This window comes from Aphelocoma coerulescens, chromosome 1A, assembly GCF_041296385.1.
Source record: "Aphelocoma coerulescens isolate FSJ_1873_10779 chromosome 1A, UR_Acoe_1.0, whole genome shotgun sequence".
Classification (NCBI taxonomy): Eukaryota; Metazoa; Chordata; class Aves; order Passeriformes; family Corvidae; genus Aphelocoma; species Aphelocoma coerulescens.
The window spans coordinates 25,931,550-25,949,740 of NC_091014.1; the positions used below are offsets into that span (position 1 = coordinate 25,931,550).

Genomic DNA, 18,191 nt, shown 5'->3' on the forward strand with positions numbered 1-18,191 from the left:
AGGAAAATATGAGCAATAAATGAAAACCAAGTCATCTTTTCTCTTTAATTTGAGTCTCATCATGGTGCTTTCCTTTGTAATACTTTTGAGAAATTTCAAGCATCCTCCCAGACAGAAATCTGCTGATTCCCACCTATGTGAAGCTCCAGCTCAGATTTATGGACAGCTCTCTAGGAAAGATGGTTCCCCACAGTCCACGTCTCCAGCATGCTGTGAATCTTCCCTCAAGGTGCCTGATATCAGAAGGAACATGTCTCTGGTGAGACATTTATAGCTTAGGGAGAACATAGGAATCATTTGAAGAGTACAATGTACTTCACAGTCCTCACACCACATAAACTCTGCTGCTCCTTACTCAGAGTCTCAGGACATTTGGTGACTCTTTCCATCTGCATCTGACCCAGGTTCTTTCTCTGTTCCGACTCTGCAACCTCCAGCACAGAGCTGCTCTTTTGTAACCTCCAGACCAGGTCACTGCAAATACACTTCAGCTGAATTCATCCTGAAGAAGCACAGAAATTTTGGTGAATTAAAAATTCAGTCCTGCCTCTCTTCAAAGGTCCAACAGTTCTCCTTAGCATAGACTCAAATGTAATTCGTTGAACTGAAAGAGTTTTGATGAATTAGAACCAAAATACTTGTGCTATAGATACAGGTCAAAGAACTAGCCGCTATCAGTTGCAGAAGGAAAACAAGGAATACCTTTGTTTCTCTACTTGGTTTGAATGATTGATGCTGTTCAATCTTTTGTGACCTTCCTGTGACATGTGTGTGTCCCTCATGTGTCTACAGATGACTTGTAAGCTTTGGCCTGCAGTAGCTATCAGTGAGCAATACTGTGCATGGATTATTCCTTTTGCAAGAGGTATTTTCAAAGCCAGTGTCATGATGTGCTCATTTTTCTATCCCTCATCAGATAGTAGCCAGTAAAACTGATGAGAAAATAGATTTTGGTTAACCATTGCAAATGGTTGGTAATGATGTGTCATATTAGTGTGATTGGCAACCTCAAGTGCTATGGCTGGTGCTTTCCATCAGGCTTGGTCTCAAGTGTTTTTGTACCATTAAAAGTTTCCCAATGGCAATCTTCTTCCTACAAGTTTCATTCCCTCTAATTATGGCCTGGGTGATAATTTGTAAATATTGAACATCATGTCTCTCCTTCTCACTGTTTGCCACTGTACTGATAAATCAGGCCTGGCCTTATCATGGAATAACATTCAAGCTGGCATGTGCAATGAAGGTAAAAAACACAGCCATGCTTGTTTTCCTTTCCCTCATTTCAGAAGCTTGGGTGCCATTTATTTCTGATCACAAGCACTCCATGGATCTCCACAAGTTCAGACAACACATGGACATGAAAGCATTTTGTAGGTTGTTTAGTGCATCTCATTTTCCTTGCTTTATTACAGAAAAGGAAATTACAGGATCCTCTTTATCCCACAGAGAGCATGTTTGCACAAGAACATATCTAGTCCTCAGTAGGTCATTTCAGTTTAGGTAACAGCAGAGCCATGTTAATTCATGTTTCAAAAACTCTATTGTCAGCAAACAGTAGCCTTTTCCCCTCTTTAAGGAAACATTTGATAGTATGGTTTTATAATTCTTCCAGTGGGATAGTACACCTTGTTCCTTTGGTCTCTGACAGAGTTGTGGTGGCAAATTTATATAGAATAACCCTAGTGACTGGTCCTCCCGAGAGCTCAGTTTGCTTTGCTATTTTGGACTAAAATCTGTGCCAGTGCAGGACCTGATTCCCTGTGGTTCAGAGGCTGTGCCATGGAGAGAGCATCATCATTTACGAGGACAGGGAAAATGAGAGGGGGTGATGATAACAGCTCCATCCATCCAGCTTTAATTGGTTGTTGCAAATCTGTCACAGCACTGGCATCAGCTTCAACAGATTAAGCTCATAATGGATGTGTCTTCATCAGACTTTCCAATTAATCAATTGCATCTGTACACAAGGTTGATTACATGTAAAACACTTAGTGAGGGTAACCTGTTTTCTATGTTCACAGGTAAAAAAAAAAGTTTTTAAATCTGAACTGAGTTAGTTACCTTAAGATAACAGAAAGAACAAAGAAATTGAGTAAGTCAGCAACAAACATACAAATTATCCCTGAGTTGCATTCAAATGGCTAATCTGAGTTAAAATTCATGATCCCTTGTCTTCAGCACTATTTCAGCTCTAGGTTAGGTCATTCATCCTGACTAGGGTGGCAACATAATTTTCCTACAGCATGGTATCCACTCTAACACAATGCAGTGTTCCAGTGCATAGAGTTAAAGAACTTATTAGCAGTGATTTAGGTCATAAATTCATTGACAGCAGAGCTGGGAGGTTTCTATGCTATTCCAAGTGGTGTGTGTGCATGCAGATGGCTGATGGGGAAGGACTGTTGGACAAGGCACAGTCTAGGCAACTGCTGAAGGATCTACCATTAACTACATTCTCTACATACACAGTGCAGTCATGCATGTCAGAAGAAATTGCTTTCATTAACAGGTTCAACTGATCTGTAAGCCTTTTCTTACAATATTCAAACATATTAAAAAAGAATTTAAATTATCCCTGCATAAAACACACTCTTTTATATATATGGTTCATTACTGGGTCCAATATACCATCATAGCTCACAGCAGCTATCAGAAGAAGCATTTTTGTTGTCTCGAACATTTATTTTTAACAGGCTTTAAACCACAAGCACACTAATTTAGCCTTTGCAGTGGAGAAAATTCTATTCTTACACTCATTTGGCATTTTTTGGAGGTGTCCTGCAGTGCAGCAGAGTATTTCATTCGAAACTTGCTTCAGAACTTAACATCCTAAAGCCAACTCATGTCATGGGTCTCTAGCACAACTGGATTTATTTAATCATTTTTTGTTGTGATGGGCTACAATGGCACTACTGGTTCTTTTGTAATGAACCTCAGCAAACACTCACTGATATGTTACAAATGAGTGGAACAGATCAAGAGCTATATATTGCTCAAAAAGATTAATTTAATAGGTGGAATACAGCTTTCCTTGCAATTGAGAGAAATTTCTCATGTGAGGAAGTAGTACTCATTTTAAGGGCTGAGGAATCACTTCCACAAAGAACATGGACTAGGAGTTCAAAATATACAAAGAATAACTGAAATTAGGGAGGAAATACCCCAAATAAGGTAGAACCTTCACTATTTTTTCATGCTTATATTTCCAGATGGATTTGGATCTTTAAATACAAGAGGCCAGCTTTCCACATCTGGATGATAAGGATGGAAGGATTTTTAAAAAACTATTGTATTGTTTAGCAATAACAGGAAAATAGAAATCAAACAACACAATTGTTCCATTCTGTTCATCTGAAATGCAAGTCAGCAATTGTGGAATTTGAGTAAGAAAATACCTGTGATGTTATTGTGGCTCTTTACCACTACAGCTGAAGTAAAACAAACCCAGTTCTAGCGCAGACTTAAGCTTCGTATCTGCAGCAAATAATTCAGCCTGACAACTGATATGTGAACATCTTAGTCCAAAGGTTCAGTACCAGTAGAAAAAGAGCTGTGTGTGTGTGAGTAGAGTAACACACTGTGCTTGATATAGTCACATGTCATGACTAATAATACAGGGCAGTGTTGGTCTTCTGGTTCAGGTTAGTGCATATGGAGATATTTGGGGGTCACTTCAAATTTTTCATGTTTGAACAGACTAATTCATCTCTTATGTATTTTTACCGCATATGCAAAGCAAAGGCCTTTACCAACTTCTAGTGACTTGGGACAAATGCAGACATGTCCTGGTGGACTGAAGAAATCACACAAGCTCAGGTAAAGATGCAAGTCTTTGTTTCTAGTGTGATGAAAACACCTTATAGGAGGAGAAAGCAACTTTCTTGCATTTCTGAGTTGGTTCTGTTCAACTTTTTTGCATGAGTCTGAGCATTCTGTGGTTGTCTGTACTGAACAGGGACAGTGTAATTTCCTTGGAATGCAGTTCCTCCTTTTGTAAAGAGCCAAGTTGGCAAACCTGGCTGCAAGTGCAGTTTTAGCTCAATTCCCTCAACTACTCCCAGCACTTAGATTTTCTACTTTTTTTTATGGTTATAACATCTATCTACCTGAATTCTTGTATTGAAATGCAGAGCATATTTTGGAAGCCTTTCCTGTCTTGTAAAGCTAACAGCCTTCCATACTGTGATAATTAAAGGAATGGCATGGGTCATAAAAATGAAAAAGATTAAAAGGCAGATAGTCATGAGTAACCAAGACAGCATACAGATTTGATCTAAATGTTCTAACAGCAATTATGAATGATCTTGATGCAGGACATTTCCAGCAGTTTAATTGTCATTTGCTGCTAATGGTTCTTAGGAGTCCCTGAGATAATAACTCTTCACAGCCAAACATTAATCTCTTAAAAAACCTCTCTTAAAAAAAAAAAAAAGGAAAAAAGAAAAAAAAAAAAAGTTCTCTATGTCAATAGCTACAGATGGTAAGGTATATTATATGACAACTGTACCAAAATAGTGATAAGATATATTTTATTAGAATGGTACCAATGGATCTACAAGCCCACCAAATTATCAAATTTCCTTTTCATGTCATAGTAAATATAATAATATCAGCAAATAAAACCCAAAAAGTCCCTGAATTCTTCCAAGGTGTGGTACAAATACCTAGGATACTAAGCAAAAGAAATTGTGCTGGCTCTGTTCTTTCCTCTGAAAGAGCTGGCAGGACAGTGTCAGACAGCAGCTTTCTGCTTGGCGGGCACACATAAAGCATGCCACTGTGTGCCATGACTTCACCCTTCTTAGTCAATGTGTCTCCAAGAGCCACAAGGCAAATTAGTGACAAAACTTAGGGTCAAGGATTTCCAAAAGGTTGCTGATGCCTTGCTTGATACACAGCTTGTCAAGCTGAGATGTCATGGTCAAACTGTGCAGGGTCCCAGCAAGATCAGCACATCTGTATGAGTGAGCTGGGCCCACAGATTTGGAGAGCTGGCCCAAAAGCAGGAATGAGACCCTCAGCTCTCCTTCACTCAGCCTGCTGGGGGTGGCTTACTGAGGGAAAGGAAAAACCAAGAAAAAGCTCTGCTTGTGGATCACTGTCAGCACTGTACAGAGGACTTTAAGTTGCCTCCAAGTCATCCCCTTGCATCTAGAAACTTTTGTGGGGCTGCTGAACTGGTCTGGCCTGGCACAGTCCATTGGGCTGATACTGTGATTTGTCCTCATGTTTACTTAGTGCTGGAAAGCAGACTGCACTCCTTCCATGCCCAAGCTGGCTCCACAAGGTATAACCACGATTGTGTAATGCTGTGTTTGAGATAATCAGCCCCGCCAAACACAAACCACCTCTATGCAAAGCTTTGGTGGTCTTTGCCCCAAGTGAAAATGTGGTGCAAACACTCAGAACAGCTACAAACAAAACTGAATTGGCTGTGTCTGTAAATTTGCTAGTGAAAGCAATGGGGTCTTTATTTATGCCTCAGCTTTAATACTTTATCTGATACCAAAGTTAATAACCTGATGGTCTACTTAGCTTCATAGCGGCTTTTTGATAATCAAACAGGAACGTCAAGGATAGTGCTTGTTTCCCATCTGTGTTTGGTTAAGAGGTTATGACCTTTTCTTTTTAATGCTGACCTCGCTTTTGTCACTGTAAGTTTATGTTATTGCAGTGCACTTTAACTGATGCCCTACTTTCACTCAGTTTAGAAACAGAGTTAATGACGACTCATTGGCATGACTGCTGCCTTGCTGCGAACCTGTGATTCATGATTGCCTTCCAAGGACTTTACGGTATTGGCATTCATAAATCCCGAAATGGCCTGGGACCAGCCTATCTGACATCCTGGCTCTCACCAGAGGCAACAGTGTCACAGCTGCAATCAGGAGAGTGGCTGATCTGTGGCAGCCTCAGCTGCCTTTTTTTTGGCAGATGTCCCTCAGCAAGGGTCCGTCAGGCGCAGCTTTTATTTTGAAGTATTATGTTGACCTTCAGAAGATGCTGAAAAGCTCAACAGTTTGAAGAAGGAGTTATGGGATGGCTGAGCAGTCTGAGCTTTTTCATGTTAATGGGATCTTTTTTGGTGTGTTTTTTTCTGAAAGGATTTTTCAGCTGCTTCATTTACTTTCTTTCAGACTGTCCTCTCCCCTCATTTTGAGGAGACCTGGGGAGCTTAAATGTGCAACTGTTGCTCTTCAGGGGTTCTCATTTATACCAGGCTGGAATGAGGTTTTGGACTTCTTCAGACCCTGGAATGCCTCCTCTGGAAATCTGGAGCCAGATTCAAGGAGTCTGTGAGATAAGCAAAGAGGCTGTTTCCAAACTTCAGAGGGTATTTACCTTTCTCATAAGGGTGAAATGAGGATAAATGAATCCATTCTTACAAAACGCCTCCAAAACACAAAAGGCTTAGTGCTGGTGGTCAAACTCTGCAGGGTGTAGCACAGAAAAGCTGAGCTGTAAGATGGTGCCTGCCATAAAGGGACTGATTTAAAACCATGGTCCTCATCCCTGCATGAACAGCCTGGCCAAAGGTCTACATCTGGGACTAGGGCTTGTCTCTGCTGCTTTTGCCTCCTGCCCTCTCTTTGCAGCCCCTGCCTGCACTCCCCTGCCCTTTTGCCATGAGATCCAGCAATCCACCACCCCATGGCCATTCCTCTCTCCTCCTCCTCCTCCTCCTCCTCTTCCTGTCTCGGTGGGAAGATGAAGACAGTGGAATGTGAGTCCTCCTAGGCAAAGCTGTCCTGGTGCTTTGGAGCCAAGCCAGCTGGGAGGAAGAGAGGGGATGAAGTGTGGTGCTGGAGGCTGCCTGTCAGCAGCAGGACCTGTGCCTGGCTCCATCCTGTCTGGGCACTGAAAAAAAGCTTGGCTGGGAGCTGTAACCCAGCCAGGACTGAGCCTCTTGCTGCTCGGTCTTCTCTTCCAGAGCTCCAGCTCAGGTGAGATCCAGGGAATATTTAGCACAAAGTGCAGACATTGGTTAATCTAAGCACCTGAGAGCTTTGTGGCCAGTGAGTGTTAGCTTTTTAGATCCCTTTGTTGGACTTGTGCCCTGAACTCACTCTAAACACCATTTTAGATGCCAAAGCAGCCTCTCTGGACCTTCCCCATAACATTAAGATCGGGCAGTTTATCTAAAAGGAAAATCAAATGGCAGTGGTAGAATTGGAAATTGGTCAGTTAATGTATGTTTTTAATTTAGGACTTTATAGTGAAACAATTGCTCCTGAGCATGATGTTTTACTAAACAGTTGGTATGTAATTCAATATATTGGGGACTGAACAAAGGTCACTGTCATTTAGCAGGAACATTTTCTTTTGTAACCCTGCTACTACTAAACATATTCAAATGATATTGTATTGCTTATTAGTATCAGACAAAAAATATGGACTACTTGTGACAATAATTACTCACTTAAATTTGAACAAGATACAGATGTTTGGGGTGATGATGGACAGATCTGAACTCTTCGGCACCTGGCTTTCACACAAGAGCCTGGTTTCAGACCTAAGCTAGGGCAGGATAAGATACATTCCTTCATTGTGAAGCCATCATCTTTTCCAAGACTTGACTCCACAGTCTATATGCAAACACTATTCTCATTGATTGCTGTGATAGCTGAGCTGACTAAGGACTAGAGAACAGGGTGCTTAAAACAGGCTGAAAGACAGAAGATCTGTGGCAATGACAGAATCTCAATACTACCTCATTTAAAATGAGCAATAGATGATACAGGGTAAATACTGAGATGTAGAAGATGTAAAAGGAATGATAGGTGCAGAAGAGTAAATCTTTAAAAATCTTATATATTGTTAATGAAGATAATCATTACTCTTTAAAGAAATGCTGAATTAACCAACACTGCATTTCCAAGTAACTAGCTAATGGACACAGGCATTATCTTTCCATATGTCTTTGAAATCCCTATAAACCATGAGTAGTCAAATATTTGACTGATGGGCTTTTACCCCTATTAATAGCATGTGATGGTGGTCTCAGTAAATAACATACCTTCAGATTGCCCTTTTGCAGCTGGGGAAGGGGTACTTTCTTATTTTTAAGCCTCCTCTTATTGCTCCTTGCTGCTTCCTGAAAGGCTTTTTGTACTGTGAAAACAATTCACTGGTTGTTACCTTATTTTTGTACCCTGCAGGGACTTGGGGTGCACAGATAAGCAGGGAGCTCTCCCAGTGCAGTCAAGGGAACTTTGAAAGCCATTCCTGCTTATCTGCAGACAGAGGCTGGCCCAGCTTGTGTTTCACATACAAGAGAATTGTGGCATTATTTGCATAAAAGAAGCTCTTTCAAAGCATGTTATATGAAAACTTCTCAATCTGAAACAAACAAACAAAAAAAACCGCAACTCAGCCGTCTTCGGGAAGCAGCAAAGTTGTCTCTGAGCTCTACCCCAGCTGATGTTATCATGGTAGCTTACATCTGAAGAACAAATGCATACTTATTTTTGTGTTTTCAGAAGGAAAGGAAACTCCACAGAACTGGAAAAGAGCCCTTCTAACTGAAAATGACCACACAAGGTGTTTTCCCTTTTTTTTAGCCCTGCATGATAACCATGGCGTTCAGTTCTGCAATCAGAAGGTCATTAATGATTTTTGTGATTTCATGTGCTCTTGTGCTGACTTTACTTACCTTCTGCCTGGCTCTCATCTCTCTCAACTTCTATTAGCATGTTCTGCTTTCAGAACATCTCCTCTCATGTAGCTTCCCATAGTCAATGAGGAAAAAAAAAAGGTATTGTTGGTTAGGTCTTTTTGAATGTCACCAGGAGAAGGAGAGAATCACCCTTTTCTCACAAATGGACATGCCTTGCAATCCATCTCTTTTGTATAGATAAGGTCAGGATAAAAAGGACAACAATCAAATGGAATCTGATAGAAATAATAACTGAATTCTATGGGATTTAATGGAAGATAAAATGTAATGAGATTTTAACATCTTGCAGTTCTGAAGCACAAACAGATTGAATATTAAATTTCATAGGATAATTCAAAAACTTATAGTAAGGTTCCCATGCTAGCTTCAATGGGATTTTGCCATTGTGGAAATTTACAGTGGAGAGCTGACAAGATCTTGAAAATGTCACAGGAGAGCACATCCCCAGAAAAGGAGCTATTTAATCCTCTGAGAGGGGAAAAGGACACAGTGCAATGTTGCCACCATGCCATGTTCTCTGGTAATTTGCTTGTAAGGCCAGTGTTTCCAATACCAGGAAAAAGAGACATTTGGGAATTTCAGATTCTGACTGCAATAGGCTTAATAAGCCCTAAATACTAGGAAATGAAGAAATCAAAGTAAAGCATAAAGACACAGTGCACATCTGGGTCCTCTGCTTTCAACTCCTGCATGGTTTCCACTGAAGGTGATAGAGTTTAACAAAAGGCACCTACATCCTGGCTGGGGGAACCCCCCCATTTACTATTTGAAAGTGCTGCAAACACACACAGTGATAAAACTCATTACCATGCAGCACTCTGTCCTTGAACATATATAGGAAGGCAACAGCAAAGTGTTCAAAGTTTTCCTTCATCAAAGTTTTCTTTCATCAGAGGAGTTAAACAACAGTTAAGACAGTTTTCAATCATCTACTGCAAGCTAAATTGCATCTTCAAACACGAACAGCATTTTCCACTCATCTGAATGGATGGTAAATACATTTTTTAGGGTGAAATTTGGATTATTTTCTTTAATGCAGAAGTGCTTTATCACACGGGGAACTCCACATTGGCTCACTGCTTACTGGAGCCCATTACTGTTTGCATTCTACCTACTCTTTAAAAGATTATTAATATTGCAATTGTATTTTTTTTTTTTTACTGCAGCTTTGGGCATTTGTAGGAATGATATTGAATACTGAGTATTAACAAGAAATATTTTCCCTCAGGAAAAATATTGGCCTCTAATCCAAAGAGCAAAAGCAATAAACCTAAAAGAGTTTAAGGAAAGGTTTTACAGGACAGTAATATATAACATGTAAAATTAGTACCCCTGCTCTAGAAATAGACAAGAAAACTGAATATAACTAAAGCAATTCATTTAACATTTTCAATGACATTAGGAGAGAGCAATTAATCAACTTTTGACATTAATCCAACTACCAACACCTCTCATTGTCTTCAGCAAAACTGCCTCACTCTGCTTTATCCAGCTTTCTCAGGCCTAACAGAATCTGATACATTTGGATGAGAAGACACATGAAAAAATATATAATAATATCCATAACGGATATCAGGATATATAATAGCAACAGATAAAAGGATATATAATTCCCATAAGAGAAATCCTAATACCATTTTGACTGTATAACAGTCTTGAAGATAGAGAGCAATCCAAGCCTGAGTTACCCCAGAATATATCTAAGACAAATTAAGCTTGTGGAGTTATTTCACTTTGTTCTTTTCTAGTCATGCTTTGGGACAATCCACAGATTTGGGACTTTTCTCTGGGCCTACTTGGAATGCTAGGCTTACTTGGAAAGTTGCTACTTTTATCCTCACAGGGTCATCCATGATACAGGTGTGTAGGGGTGGGAGTGGCAAACCCCAATGTCTTAATAAATTTCTCTGATGGTCCTGAAATTCTGGTGAATTATTTTGGGTCAACCAATCAAAAAATAACTCTTATTTATGATAAAGCTAAAGACAGAACAATTATGTTTCTAGGCATTCACATGGCACAATGGACCTCTATCAAGCTTGAAATCTCACTAGCTAGAACAGTTTCAAAACAAAGTAAGAGAAAGGTGAGTTTCAGCATCCAGCTCAAACAAACTGAAAAATAAACAAAGAAACAAAAGAAACATTCAGTTAAGAAACCTTAAATAAGTAAGTTTGGAATTCTAACTTTAGATGATAATTGTTTTCACGTAACTCATTAAACATGCTCAGAAAGTATTTGTTTCCACAAAATTTAGTTGAAAATAAATAGTTCCTGCAGGACTTAACAATTTGTACAACTATTAATGAGAAAAATTTTATGTCAAAAAAGGTACATCAACCTTCTATTAAAGTCAAAGAAGAGAAAATCTATTTTTCAAATACCGTGCAGACACACACAAAAGCAGAGCTAAATCCAGTGTCCATGAAGAGTCAGTGACAAAACTTCCACGGACAACCATGAGACCACAGTCTTGCTCAGGGCTCTCACCAGAAAAGTAGCACAACCACAAAAAGAGGTAAAAAAAGCCAGTTTCCTTAGACCCACACATGTTGTTGTCAGCCTGAGCGTTTGTGGTGGGTGATAAAGGGACTGGAATTCACCTGAGGGCACGTTCTGCCAGATGTGGGCAGGGGTAGCAGGCGGCAAAGCTGGGGCTGGGTGTGGACATCCCACACCAGGGCCATGTGGCTCTCAGCCCTAACAAATGCTCGGTGTAATCAGTCCATTAGTCCAGGTTTCTCCCAGTCCCAGACAGTTGTTTAAAATGAGCATTATTTGAAGCAAACCAGAAACCTTAACACTGTATTTCATAAATGACTGTAACTTTACTGCCTAAATTCGTGGTGGTCCAGTCTTATTACTATTGTAGGCAGAATGCCTTTCTGAGTCTCATGACATCACCTCTCTCCTCTGAAGGAGGTTCAGCTATGGCATGAAGGGTGCAAGGGCACCCTGGAAGGTCACAAATCTACACACCCCAGATACCAAGAGGCAAGAGTATTATATATGCTTTATTTTTTGGTCACCTGTCCATATCCAAACAGCTGAAAGCCCTTCAGGTATTACATACCATCCTTCTGCAGTTGGGCTACCACCTGGAGGCCACCTGCTGGGCTGCTCTTTTTAAAGAGAAGCAGAAAATTTTACATTACTCTCTTCAGTCACAACCAAAGCTATGATTCTAGCCATTTTATAAAGTAAATTATACATGTGGCAAATTTCATATCCTTATGCTGAAAGAAAATCTGCCTGAAGCCAAAAACTTCCTGTGTGGGAAGGGAACAACTTATATTGTATAAAATTGTCAATAAAAATTAATTACTTCTTGCCTAAATCTAGCTGTCTTTTTAAGTGTGCCTCCTCAATTAACTGAGTCTGCTTGCAGGAGTGTAACTGAGAGGCCCCTGTGCTTCATCATCAACTCCAGAGCCATGCTATTTTGAAAATAAAAGACCTGTATCCTGTCCAAAAAATAAACTCTGGAGGTGACTTGCCATGTTGCCATTTTGGATTACAAAAAAATACTCAGCCAACACACAGGGGAAGGCTTAATTCCAGCAAACACATACATAAACAGGAAACCTCTCTCCAGTCAGAAGGTATTTTTCCTTCGTACAATGGGGTTCAAAGATGTGTCATCATTTAGTTTAAAACAATTACTAAGGAACCTTACCATTTCCAATAGTTTAGGAATAGAGTTGGCTTCCACAGTTGAAAGCCTGTCTGAACTTGCATGGGAAGCACACAAACACTAACAAATATATGCTAGCTTAGGCCAGTGGAGAATTTTTAATCAATAAGCATGTCAAGCTGGGGGACAGGGAGGGGAGGGGAGGGAATCAATTTTCAGAAGGCAAATGGTAACAACTGTAGACTTAATCAAATTGCAGATGCAATCCCTTACTATTCTCAATATTTTTGAAAGAAAGTAGCTCCATGGAAAAGAATGAATTTCAATAAATGTCACATATTTAGGTTTATTGCTGAACTTTTAAATTTATCAAGCTAGGTCACTGATCCTTCACAGAAATGATAACCATACATGTCAAAAAAATTCTGATACTCTTTAGCTGGATAAACATCAAAATGAAGGAACTACAGTAGAGGAAAGCAACTTACATAAAAAATTGTTATTTCTGTATGACTACAGGAAAAAAAGATATGCCAGTGCGACCCTTCAATGAGAGGCTAAAGCTGCAACGTACACAACAAAGCGGATAGCTATCAAATACCATGGTGATGGCCATGGTGTGAACACTTGAACAAAATGAAAATCTTCTGAAAGCATTAGGCAATTTTCCTTCCACATGCATTTGAAACCAAATTTATCATGAATTCAAACAAGAACCTTTTGCTGCCTTCCATACAAAAGGACAATTGCACGTTCATTTTCTTGGGACAAGCAGAAGAAAGTATCAGAGCTGTAGGATGCACCAAAAAAAAAAAAAAAAGAAGCATTTTGTTTATGAATTTTGAGCTTATTAAACTCCTCAGCAGCATTGCAGAAACTCTTCTGTTATTGACAACTGCTTGAAAAATTAAATGTTCCAGAGCACTTGCTTCCCTGGAGACTGGTGTGCTGGGAGGAGAGGCAGAGGAGAGGTTTCAGGCCATTCACTGCTTCTGTTGCACCACATGCACCCTTGTGCCTGGCTTATGTATACCTGTACTCTCTTTCAAATATGAGCATTATAAAATTCTTAAAATTTGAGGGTTATAAGCCCCTTAAATTATTTATCTCCACTTCTATTTTCCACTCTTATATTTGGTATACTCAATTGCAACTAATTCAATGAATGTCCACCTGAACCAAGAGGACTCAGTCACCATCCAGCCACATCAAGTGACTGAAAAAGATCACAGCATGACTAAAAAGTCCCAGAACAGATCAAAAACCATGGCAATCTATTTGGGAACACTGTTTGCTTCAAAGGAGTTATATCTTGGACTAATGTGGTCTGATAACTTCACCTCTTTTCTTTTTCTAATGTTTAAAATTGGAGGAAAAAAATACTTTATCTTCTTGTACAACATCATAGTTTTCCTCAAGGCAAATAGCTTGGCAATTTGCTAGATTTGTTAATGCTAGAGGAAACAAGTTAGCACACATACCATGTGTTTGAATGCCTTTGGAAATTAGATTGAAACACTGATTTGATTTCCTAAAAGGTATCTTAAACAAGGCAAGGTTAGAGATTTGGAGAGTAATGAGAATTTGTGTGACTTCAAACAGCTCTACATAAAACAGACCTGATATTCTGGGGGGAAAAAGGTCACCTAATTATTCGTTTCCTGAAGGCCCTGTCTATACTACATTTCCCCTGGGTAAGGAAACTGATTTAAAAATGGCTTCTGCTAACATGTTTGCATCAGTTGCTATATATGAGAGATTTTTAAAGCCACTGCTAAGAAAAACACAAGATTTTTATAAGAGAACAACAGAAACCTCCTCATCTTGGCCGCAGCAAAGAGATGCCATCCTCAGAGTCCTGCAAGGAGCTGTGACCCTGCCTCCTTGGTGATGGCATGCTGCTTGGGGCCATGTGGTGTGACCACCAGTGGTGCATTGTACAGGTTTAATTACCAAATACAACCTTTGCATAGGAAACAAAATCACCAGCTGTGGCCGCAGCAGACAAGATGCAGAGGTTGATGCCTCATCTGAGGGTAACAGCCTAATGAAACATGAAGTTGTGCCACTGGCTCAAAGGACAGACAGCAAGGTAGCAACAGGGAGGTAGAAAGCCTGGACATAAGGGTTTCACAGGAACCCACCACAAAGTTTAGGGTTATGCCACCCAAAATATTAGGAAGGTATGTTTGAAGTTTCACACACAGCATGCATTCCTTCTGCTTTGCACCAAACAGATCTTTGTAACTCCCTATTGAGTTTTGTGTTTCTGTAGTTTCAGAGAATGCTATTCAGCTACCCTATCCCTTTCTTGTTCAAGAAATGATGTGCAGTGCTGAGAGAGCCCAAGCAGGATTTCCCTTACACTAGATATTTCACAAACACAGATGGAGATGCAGGACCTCTCCTTGCTTTCTGCCTGAAGCAAATAAAGTCTAGACACATGCCCACCACAAAGCAATCATGGCACAAAGCAGATCCCCCAGTGCTCTGTGACTCCCACTGCTGTAGCTTTGGCTCTCTGGCTACCCCAGCACAGCATGCTGCCGGCATCAGGTTCCCTTTGTGGCTGCGAAGGCAAGACTGCTGCTCTTGCACTGCAGCCAGCTGTGCCAGTTAGTCTCTGGAGTTCTGGAAGCCAGATTTAGGAGGCAGCCGGCTTTGAATTTCTCATCTGAGTTGAAAAATACAGAGCAGGCACTTGCAGATCATAGAAGAATTAGAGTAGGTGGGTTGGCCCCTTCGATTGCATTGGACAAGCAGGAAGAGGTTGCAGGTCATCAGCTAAGGTACCAGAAAACCATCAATGCAGGAAAATCAGGATGGGAAAGGCAGTCCTGGGAAGACAACACTTGCTGCTTTAGTTTTGCATTCATGAGCCTTTCACTGAACCTCTGCTGAATTTTGTCTTTCTGGCTGCCTTGCCCTGACTCAGTGAGCTCCCATGCATCTATGGCTGCACTGTCATCTACACCTGAGCAAACAACATGTCTGTGAACCACTCTCCAGCCACAACATGTGCACTCTACCTTACCAGTAAAGAACTGCTATGCAGTGGTTAACCTCTGAAGAGAAAAAAAAAGAAAAAAAGGAAAAAAAAGGGGAAAAAAGGGGAAAAAAAGAAGAAAAGAAAAAAAAAGGGAAAAAGAAAAAAAAAAGAAAAAAAGGAAAAAAGGAAAAAAAAAAAGGAAAAAAAGGGGAAAAAAGAGAGAGAAAAAAAGCCTGATAGGATAATAAAGACAATTCATTCCCTCCCCACCAAAAAAGCACAGAAGTTGACTCTCCCTTCTGTAAATAGCGACATGAATGTTTTACAAAATATCCCAGTTTCCAAATGATTCAGTTTGTATTAGAAGACAGAAAAAGAATCATACAGTGCTGAAGAAGGATTAGGGCACAAAGAACAAGCGATACAGTCATTCTCCAAGTTACTTTGTTTTCAACATGCAGCTCCTGCCAAAGGCTAGCTTTTTGCTCTCACAGTGTATGATCTGTAAACATTTAACCAGCTCTCTAGAAAGAAACATGTGAGACACTTTATCTTGCCTGATTATGAATCCAAACCTCTCAGATCTAAAATAAAAAGACGACAAAAAAGAGACACCATCCTCTTTTTGCTGCTGGACAATGCAAAAAGCACCTGTGGGATGAAAGCAAATGAACTACCGCACAGGGCATAGGTTCTTCGGGAAAAGCATGCACTGCAGCTTGAATAACCTCCTAGAGGTTACAAACGCACAGTTTGTTAAACAACGCTGGTATTTGATTATTAATCCCTACTGATGTATGTGCAAAACTTCCAATTTCTAAGGAGTGCATTCCGTGTTTATAAAGCCAAAGACCACCTAATTTAATCCTGACATGGAAACAGTGGTGGAATGCCATTATATGAGCCCTTTGCGTTTTGTTTACCATTCGAAGCAAATTCTGCTTTTAAAAATGGAAAAAAAACCCCAACAATAAAAAAAAAGCCATACCGCAAGGAAGACTGTGAACGCCGCAAAACCATAAAGTACACATCCCCAACTTGGGGAATCCCGCAGGCTCACCCTGCGCCTCACGGAAGGCGGCCGGACCGGCCACCACAAACGCGGAGCCACCGTCTCCGAGTTGGAACTTCCAGGCTGCACTGCCGGACACTGCCCCGCGGCGCGCTCCTGCCGCGCCCGCAGAGCGGGAAGGGGCGGGAGGGGCAGCGGCTCAGGCTGCGGCCAAGGGACCGCTGCCGACAGCATCCCGGGAAGCGCTGCCCGCCCTGCCCGGGCAGCGGCGTCGCGGGCGTACGCGGGTCGCAGCGCGCTGCGGAGCCCGGCCGGCCGGGGGCAGCCGGCAGCCCCTCACCGCTATCACCTGCCCCCGCGGCGCCCGGCCCGCCCCGGGAGAGCGGCGGCGGCGTCCGCGCTCCCGCGAAGTTCCCGGGCGGGGCACAGCGCAGCACCGTGCCGCTGCGCGTCCTCCCCCGCTCCCGGCTCATCTCGCTCCCCGCGTCCCCCCACGGGTGTCGGTCCTTACCGGAGCGGAGCGGGCTGCGCGCCGGCACCACCGCCGGAGGGGCGAGCGCTGCACCCCGGCGGGCTGGGCTGGCTCCGCGGTCCTCGCCCGGCAGCCGGCCCAGCCCGGGCGGGCGGGGCGGAGCGGGGCGCAGCCCGACGCACCTCCGCGGCCCCGCGCCGCTCTGCCGCTCCCCTCCGCCCCGCAGGCTCAGGCTCCCCCCGGCCCCATCCCGAGCTGCTGTCCCTACCTGGGGGCGGCAGGGGCTGCGCGCCCCAGCGGGCAGGGGCGTCCCTCCCTCCCGCACGGCACCTGGGCTGCGGGGCGGCTCTCCGCACCCTTCCCTCCGGCGCCTCCGCCGCGCTGGTGGCGGCTCCCAGCGGTAAATCAGCCGGTCCCCGCGCTCCCTCCGCCCCTCCGGCGCGGTCCTGACCTGCCTGTGACTCACCACATCGCAGGAGCCCGGGTGCGCGGTGAGGGGAAGGGGGGGGGGGGGGGGGCTCCTTCTCTCGCTCCCCCTCCCCTCCTTTCTTCCCCTCATCCCTTCTGGCCAGGCGCCCCCAGCCCGGGGGCAGGAGGGACGGCTGTCACTTCCCAGATGGGGAAAGCCAGGAGGGGACCCTTGGAAGACCTTATCCTGCACCTGGGCGTTTTCAGGACAAGTGGGTACCAGTGGTGTGCAGGCACAGCCTCCCTCGGCACTCCCAACCGCTGGGCACCCAACATCAGGTGTCAGTGCCTGACTGATGCTAAAGCCTAACCCTGAGAGGTCAAGATACGGTCACCCCTAGGCTTGTCCTGAGCCCCCCCGCCCCCCCCCCCCCCAGGGTTGTGTAGTAGTGAACAAATTTAGCCCATATTGCACTATCATGGTGTCAGTGCTGACTGTGTTTTAAATGCCTATCCACATGTAATTTAATGACATCAGTTTATATAGCTGTCAAATAGTTGTCTCCCCCCATATGTGCTTCCTACAGGGTATTAAACTCCACAGGTTGGGGTTTCTCCTTCACAAGATTTGCAAAGCAGATGATGACTTCATCTTTCAGAGGTGCTGAGAAACTGAGTCACTCAGCAATACTGCCTGTGCAATGTACACTTGTAGAGCTGCCGAGAGACTGCAAGTCTCAACACTGGGGCATGCAGCAAAGGATCCATCTATTTTCTGGTAACGAGTTTCAGCAGCTACTGATTTAAACCAGATTTTAAGTGAAAGGCTCCATATTCCAATAGAAGTTACTGAAGACATCTATTTTCCCTTTGCTTGCTTCCTTTTTTGGCCCCAACTCTGCTCCCCCTAATCATACCGTTTAGACCGATGAATGTTTTTCATGAGTGAAGTACAAGGAACGGTAAGAAACACTGCCCAGTTTCATGATTAACCATGGG

At 42.7% G+C, this 18,191-nt stretch overlaps 1 protein-coding gene across 8 annotated transcripts in view; it reads right to left on the reverse strand.

Annotated features, from left to right (window-relative positions):
- MET (MET proto-oncogene, receptor tyrosine kinase) overlaps positions 1 to 17,179 on the reverse strand; it is a 91,007-nt gene extending 73,828 nt beyond the window's left edge. For 2 of the 8 annotated variants that reach the window (XM_068997069.1, XM_068997061.1), the window contains exon 1: positions 17,053 to 17,179. Coding sequence is in view for 4 of the 8 variants with exons in the window: in XM_068997053.1 (XP_068853154.1) it covers positions 16,289 to 16,320 (32 nt within the window). In the remaining 4 variants the exon portion in view is untranslated. Of the gene's footprint in view, positions 1 to 8,653; positions 8,726 to 16,288; positions 16,460 to 16,823; positions 16,929 to 17,052 lie in introns of those variants that run through there. The other 6 variants (XM_068997053.1, XM_068997028.1, XM_068997036.1 and 3 more) reach the window with 5 other exon arrangements.
- Positions 17,180 to 18,191: the final 1,012 nt, after the last annotated feature.